Source organism: Antennarius striatus, chromosome 18 (genome assembly GCF_040054535.1).
Source record: "Antennarius striatus isolate MH-2024 chromosome 18, ASM4005453v1, whole genome shotgun sequence".
Taxonomy (NCBI): domain Eukaryota; kingdom Metazoa; phylum Chordata; class Actinopteri; order Lophiiformes; family Antennariidae; genus Antennarius; species Antennarius striatus.
In genome coordinates, this window is record NC_090793.1 from 18,532,501 (window position 1) to 18,540,685 (window position 8,185).

General features: G+C 39.4%; 1 protein-coding gene across 2 annotated transcripts in view; it reads left to right on the forward strand.

Moving 5' to 3' along the window:
- atp1a2a (ATPase Na+/K+ transporting subunit alpha 2a) overlaps positions 1 to 8,185 on the forward strand; it is a 30,903-nt gene extending 22,718 nt beyond the window's left edge. For both annotated transcript variants that reach the window (XM_068340468.1, XM_068340469.1), the window contains exons 18-24: positions 396 to 550; positions 2,665 to 2,788; positions 4,616 to 4,761; positions 4,847 to 4,977; positions 5,099 to 5,200; positions 5,453 to 5,544; positions 7,764 to 8,185. In XM_068340468.1, coding sequence (XP_068196569.1) covers positions 396 to 550; positions 2,665 to 2,788; positions 4,616 to 4,761; positions 4,847 to 4,977; positions 5,099 to 5,200; positions 5,453 to 5,544; positions 7,764 to 7,792 — 779 coding nt within the window. In that variant the 3' untranslated portion in view covers positions 7,793 to 8,185. The remainder of the gene's footprint in view (positions 1 to 395; positions 551 to 2,664; positions 2,789 to 4,615; positions 4,762 to 4,846; positions 4,978 to 5,098; positions 5,201 to 5,452; positions 5,545 to 7,763) is intronic.

Below are 8,185 nucleotides of genomic sequence, written 5' to 3' on the forward strand. Positions count from 1 at the left end.
TTGCTTCAAATTCAACCTGGGAGGATGCCCAGAACCTGGAGTGATGGGAATCTACACATGCCATCAGAATGTTATTTAACCACTATGACCAACTTCTTCTCTGTTCACTTCCTCACCATTCACACACAATGACGTCAAGCACCAGAGTGAGTAGAGCAGCTTCCTGACTCAGTACCGGTGGAGCGGCGCATTAATGCACAATCAATCATAAGTAGGAGTCGGTGACATGAAAGTCAATCGTTTCACTTCTGAAAAAGTCTGGAAAAATAATGTTGGAGCCTGTAAGAAAAAATGTAATTTAAGTAGTACCATATTGAAACCAAATGCAACCATTCCCTGCATATTGATAACTTCTGTGCACCATATACATTTTCATGTGTTTCTATTGGCTGCAGGTCGTCTCATCTTTGACAACTTGAAGAAGTCCATCGCATACACCCTGACCAGTAACATCCCAGAGATCTCGCCCTTCCTCCTCTTCATCATTGCTAGCGTTCCTCTTCCTCTGGGTACCGTCACCATCCTCTGTATCGACCTGGGCACCGACATGGTGAGCAGGGGGAACAAACCAGATCCTTATTATCATTCAGTCCATTCCGGGACATGTTTAAAACTGTTTTTTTTTCTTTATTATCTTATTATTATTCAATAAATAGTTGTGGTTAATCTTCTGAAAAAAGATCAGTGATCAAAAACATAAATTTTTCCTTGGTCTTTTGAATGCTGGGTTCCATTTTTATTGGTTACATTCATCTGCTGCTGCTACACATTAATTTCCACAGGAAGCTTAAATAAAAACATAAGCACATTTCATTTATATATTTATTAGCTTGAAAGCACGAGCTGGTTAGGATTAGTTATTCTCCCCAACTATAGGATACTAATTGTTAGCATGTTTCTTAACTACAGAACAACAAAAGATGCCATGCAGGAACCCAGTATTAATATAGGTGTGGAATATGAGTGCCTGAAGGTAAAAAAAAAAGAAAAAAAGAACAAATGTCTGTTTTAATTTGTTCTGTCTGTTGGTGGGAGAAACTCACTTTTGGCTCACTGCCGACATTCATTTGTTCAAGCAGAACAAAGAGTGGATGACGCTCAAATACAGATTTACATTTCACAGCGCTGCCATTTACAGATGCCACTCTCTCCATTGTGTTTCCAGCAGCAACAAAAAAGGAGTTGCTTGGCATGACGGTAGCCTCAGGGGCAATAATCCATCATAGCGAGAGAAAAGATACATGGCCGGAATGGATTCAACAGGACTTGTTCGCTGGTGTTCATTACTTCAACTTGAATGTTTTCCTGCATTTAACCAGCAGAAACTAACATGCTGCTCAAAGTGGTTCGAAACACAAGTCAGTGAACGGAAAGCAAACGCTTGTACAAGACACACACGGACTACAATGGCCTCCTATTTTAAGCACAGGTGAAAAATGAGCTGTTTGTTCATATTTCTACTAAAGCAACTCTAAAAATTACTGACGACATCCAACATGGACTCATTTGATTCTTTAGCAGCAACACAGGTTTATTCCTGTTGATAAATATGTACAGTTCTCTCATGGATCAAGGAGATGTTTTCGGTCCTTACAGGCTTGTTTTCTCTTTAAAAACATGATGAGTGGAATTTTAATGCATCTTATTTATGCACCTGCTTTGCATATGCAAACCCTTCCCTTCAAAGTGACATTTCTTCACGTGTTTAATAACTGCTGTTGGTATGAACAGCTTTGAAGAGAAGAGAAAATCTCAAAAATATTCAGTGAAGTACCAAAAAAACCAAATGTTTATAGTATAGTACAAAAGGAAAAAAATGGCGGTGTCTGCTGGTGACGTTGTTAACAGCTTGTTAACAGCTTAGTTCAACTCCCTGCAATAGACTCTAGGGCTCTGCTGAGATTTAGCATTGACAAGCAGCACTTGGAGTCTGCTGTGATTATTTTTAGCAAGGACTGCCATGTTGGAAGGGGAATGGCTGCAAAAGATGTTTATCAAAGGCGCAGTGTGGCATACTTAAGAATGCTTCAAGACTGACATTTGGATGTTGCTCACAATCACACACACTTTCTGAGGTGCAAGAAAATCAATGCCAGACAGTCGTATCCCTTCTCCCTCTACTCATCTTTCTCTACTGCTGTGGATTTGTGTGTGTGTGTGTGTGGGGGGGGGGGCAAAACAAACGAGATTTGTAGACCGCAGCGCTTGTGTTCAGATTCACACGGATTCCAGACCCCTCCCGAAATCCCCACCTAAGACTCAAAGCTATCCCGCCTGAAGTCACACATATTGCTCTCTTGCTTACTTGGTAAAACCAGCCAATATAGGATCTTTATTACATGAACCTTTCCTCCTTTCTCTTTTATGAGTATCTTCAAAATCCACTAGCTTTCTCCCTCGTCTTGTCTCCTCTCACCGCCCCTCTCTCTCTCTGTCAATGTCACCGCTCTTCTTTTTTCCATCTCTTTCTCCTTGCCCTTTTCCTGTCTTTTCTTCTTCCTCACAGTAATTGAATGCAGAATTGCATTAATAGCGGGAGTCTTTTACACAGCGAGGGTCACTCTGCCTTTGTACTGTTGCCACAAAGACAAATTCCTGCACATGAATTGAAAAGGGCACATTAAAATGAGCTGATTTTTGTGCTGTCCTTCTTATTGTCTGCAGGTTCCGGCCATCTCATTGGCCTACGAGACGGCTGAGAGTGACATCATGAAGCGCCAGCCGAGGAACCCAAAGACAGACAAGCTGGTCAATGAACGGCTGATCAGCATGGCTTATGGACAGATAGGTTAGTCCTCCTTGTACCACAACTAAACCACACTCATGTACATCAAAGGTTACAAAAACCATTGGTTATTGACATTTATCAGATGATCTGGCCTTTATAAATGTTTAGGCATGTCCAGTTAAAGCAAATAAATCCAGAGGTGAGCAGTCAGAATAGAGTTCCACAATCTTCCTCTAATCGTCATGACATTTACAGCACATTGAGAGGAGAGTGCAACTATTTCCCACTTAATCTTGTCGCGTTTCACTCGTTGAAGCCTTTGCTTGAATGCCTGCTTTTTTATCTCTGCTTTTTATATGGTTTGGGAATAGTGTAAATCAAAGGCTGGCCCAATTTCATAGGCGGTTAAATAGGTCAAAATATGACAGGGCTTCATTGGATGACAATTTAAAGCTGAACATCTTCAAAAACAGCCGGCAACTCACATCAGCTGCCATAATTCTTCCAAGATGAGCGCCACAGGGGCGAAAAAACTTTTGCAGGTCACATCAAATCACATTTACAAGCCAACGCTGTGATGTTACCGCCTCCAGCATCTATGCTGGACACTTCAAGTACACACTTTCCATACTGTGCATTTGTTGGCTGCTATTTTTTAAATGCACCATTTAAAGATGGCTGCTTCTTGCAAACGCACCAATTAAAGGTGTAGAAAAAGGCGAGAAAAGCTTCATATGTGCTACCTGTTCAAAGCGGCGCTATTATGCCTTGAATGCACCTCGGTGTTGTTGAGTAGAAAAGTTCTGAAGGAGGAATTGAGGTCACTATTTTCGGCCCTGTGAGCCAACAGCAGAAGTAGTGATCAAATAAATGTCTGTATGAGAGGGGTGAGATGACAGGGTGGCAGCATAAGATGGGGGTGGGAACTTTCTGAAGACATGTGCGACTAATAATGACAAGATTTAGTCATTAGCCGCAGTTAGCCGCCAGGAGCAGATTTAAATGTGGAATAATGTTTGATCAACCACCATACAGCCAAAGACAACACAACACAATTAAGAACTAAAGGCTGGGGTCATGACTGATGATTATGAGGGATTATCTTTAAATTACTACATTTGTTTTGTCTTTTAATCTCTCAATGCACTTTTATTTGTTTGAAAATGATGTTTAATGTGAACAAAGAGGAATCTTCAAAACATTTTAAGCAAACTGAAATGATGAGATACAGGAATCATCAGGAAACAAGTCCAACCAGTTTTCTAATCACATAGAAAATGATGTAAACGTAAATATAAATGTATATATTTTATTAATCCCTGTAGGGAAATTATTGGCATACTGATGTTGATGTGTTACAGCTTAAACTCAGACTTGCTGCTAAATTTTAATTTAACAACACAGATAATGATAATGATTGATAAGCATCGTCTCAACCCGGGATCAGCAGCCTAAATTGAGATATCCATCATGATGACAACAAATTCTCCAACATGAAATTAAAAATCAATATGTAATGTTATTGTGGTTCTCTTTCTGGATTTTTAAAAAAATTTATTTTAAATCTCATCATTAATTGTAGGAAGTATCGTCATCGGTCGGCCTGTTCTTACCTGGTGGACGGACACAAGACCTTCAGTTCACAAATGCAATTATTATAAATCTTGACTGAACACTTGTGATCAGATCTCACTTCTCTGTTCAATATATGATCAACACGTGAAATCCATATCGACCCAAGTTTTTACAGATGAAAAATAATCAAATTCATAAAATTGTCTCATGCTTGTGTTGATTTCCTGATAATTATAGGAGCCTTATTGATCAAGCCACCGTTTATTACAGGCATGTGAATGAAGTTGTACCTGATGATGTGTTTGTTTCCAGGGATGATCCAGGCTCTCGGTGGTTTTTTCACTTATTGTGTGATTTTGGCGGAGAACGGCTTCCTCCCTAACAACCTGCCGGGCGTCCGCATCCCGTGGGACAGCCGCGATGTCAACGACCTGGAGGACGACTATGGGCAACAGTGGGTAAGCAGTTCGAACCGAGAGAAATCCGACATGCCTGTCGGACATTTCCATCCTCATACATGATTGATTTTCTTTCACCTGGCAGACCTATGAGCAGAGGAAGATCGTGGAGTTCACTTGCCACACGAGCTTCTTCGTTAGCATCGTGATCGTCCAATGGGCCGACCTCATCATCTGTAAGACCAGGAGGAACTCTCTCTTCCAGCAAGGCATGAAGTAAGAGATGGTGGCAGCTTAATGCCATGACCTGTATAGTATTTTAAAAGTATTCCTATCAGCTTAAACCTTTCTGGTCAGTTTTGCTTTCTCTGATGTAGTTTTATTTTCTGCTCAACAGGAATAAGATCCTGATTTTCGGACTGTTTGCTGAGACCGCTCTGGCCGCCTTCCTCTCCTACTGCCCTGGAATGGACATCGCTTTGCGCATGTACCCACTCAAGTACGTTCTGCATATGCACATCTCCACCCAACCGAAAAATAACCTCTTAAAGACCTAATACTCTGCCATTATCCTGTCATTCTCGACTTCAAATGAAGTCCGTGATCTTCTTAAACACCACGTTGTTATCCTTAATATTCAAAACTGGCTGCAGCAAATTTAACAATTTGTAATATTCCTGCGACTCACTGCTACTTTATCCCCCCCCCCTCCTCCTCTCGCCCTTTTATCCTCTCATCCTCTTCCTCTCAGGACCTTGTGGTGGTTCTGTGCCTTCCCATACAGTCTTCTCATCTTCATTTATGATGAGATTCGTAAATTCATTCTGAGGAGGAACCCTGGAGGTAAGCAGTTATTAAGAGAAACCGAGATTAAAAGGTTTCAGCCCTTTTTGGTCTTTTTAATAACCAAAAAAGAGTAAAAAAAAAAAAACAGTGATGGTGTCCTGATTGACACTCATATCTCAGGAGCCACATGGGCCATTTTCCATCAAGACCTTAATTCTCCCTTCCTCTTTGTCTCTCTCAGTCTTCTACCATCCTCGCAAATGAAAATAAAAGTTTGAACGAGTACACTCCTCTTAGAGTAACGAGAGGCTGCATCGCTACATCCCTGCTCTGCTAATCTGACTAGAAAGATCTGAGTAAACATCTGAATGATGCAAGATGTGTAGAGGGATCAAGTGTTTGGTGTCACTTTAGTAATTTGCACAGATTTACTGTCAGATGTCAGTGTGAGACTGTTAGTTTTACATCCCTTAGAAGACAGAAACTGTAGCTAATCCATAATATTATAAACAATTACATCTTTACAATAGTAGTACAGTACTAGTACTAGTACTACTAGTAGTAGTAATATTGTAGTAATAGTACTAGTAGTCATAATAGTAGTAGTAATAGTAGTAGTGGTGGTAGTAGTAGTATTTATAGTAGTAGTAGTAATAGTAGTACTAATAGTAGTAGTGGTAGTACTAGTAGTAGTCATAATAGTAGTAATAGTAATAGTAGTAATAGTAATAGTAGTAATAGTAATAGTAGTAGTGGTACTAGTAGTAGTAATAGTAAAGGATTATTATTATTATTAGTAGTAGTAGTAGTAGTAGTAGTAAAGGAGTAGTAGTAGTAGTAGTAGTAGTAATAATAGTAGTAGTAGCAGTAGTAATAGTAAAGGAGTAGTAGTAGTAGTAATAGTAAAGGAGTAGTAGTAGTATTAGTAGTAGTAGTAAAGTATTAGTAGTAGTAGTAGTAGTAGTAGTAGTAGTAGTAGTAGTAGTAGTAGTAGTAGTAGTAATAGTAGTAGTAGTAGTAGTAGTAGTAATAATGGTAGTAGTAATTACATATTGTGTTTTTGTATATCTGCACATGTGTTTAAAGTTTGAATGCTTGAACCCCGTCTGGAGCTTGTGGGAGTCACTAGTTTCCACAATTTTGGGGTTGGTTTGTGAGAGTTTGGGGCAACCCTGTCCTAAAAATATGTTTGAAGGTTTTTATTAAATTATTTTTTTGTTTATAACTTCCCTCAGAGGTCATCTGTTTGATGTCGAGGGTAGAGTGCGCCACAATTTTGTTGCATAATTCATAGAAGCAGCTATCCTGTTTGATGGTTGGGTTCTTTGGAGATGATCCAGACATGAGCTTTGGATGATCTCAGGGCTTTTTCTGGTTGATGAGTTACTAATAGGTGAGAGGAGCATGAAGGTCTATACCAGTAAGAACTCTGTAAGCAATTAGACATACCTTTAAATCAATTGTGAAAGAAAAAGCATGCCAGTTTTGTTCAGCTTAAAGAGTATTGATGTATTTTCTCTGCTTGGACTCATTTAAAAGTCTGAGTTCCAATGTCTTTATAGACTTTTTTTGGAGCCCAGCAAAAAGTGCATTACAGTAACCTAACATACATGTGGTAAAAGTGAGAACATATTTGTCAGTTTGTGTTGAAAACATCACATCATACATCTGAAACATTTATGTGGAGGAAAACTGTGTGTTCTTTTACTGATATTGGGCTCACAACTTCAATCCAAGTCCAAAAGTAATCTTTTTTTTTAACCTTAAGGTGAAACTTAAGTGCAGTGATTGAATTATCTAATATATAACATGTGGGCATTAATTTTCCTTCGGTGAACATCCTGTAAGTAAAACTTGCCCCAGGAAGTGGATTACACCTTTTCAACACCAACATAAACAGCAGTGAATGATGAGAGAGGGACTTACAGCAGGCTGACGACGACCCTGGAGATAAGCCTTTAAAGATCATATGCATGATATGGATGCACCACAATAGCTCAAGATCTGTTAACTGCTACGGCACTTCCGCTGAGAGGGGCAAGACATGGGGAGACAAATGAAATTTATCCTGACAGTTAATCATTTCTGTTAATCTGTGTGTCACGGGCTGCTGATCTGAGTCTTAGAGGTATAAGGGGATTCATTTGGAAATGTACAGAGACAAATGCAGTGAGATGAATACAAATAGAGTGATGCAAGAGGATATTATGAAAAATGCTCGCCTGTCATTTAGACTCTGACATTTTCCCCTTTCTCTTTCTGCCTCTCTCTTCCAGGTTGGGTGGAGCAAGAGACATATTATTAACATTCAGAAAATGTCGGTATGAATTGTGTCTCAGACTGTTTGTGTGAGTGTGTGTGTATGTGTGTGTGTGTGTTTGTGTGTGTTTGTGTGTGTTCCTGTGAGGGGAGAACTGTGTCTTTGTCAGTTGTAATATTGCATGGATCATTTCACAAATCTTATTATGATAAAATACTGCTGAAAATACGCTTCTGATTGTGTTTTAGTTTCCAGCAAAACAACCACATATATTTGGTACATTACCATATATATACTGTATATATGTACAGTACAGTATGTATTTATGTATGCATGACATTATATACCATACATAAGCTGTTGCCAAAGTGCTGTAATGTGGCCAGGTTAGCAGGGGAGGAAAATCAGGTGTGATCAAAATGTGAAATAAAAATGTAT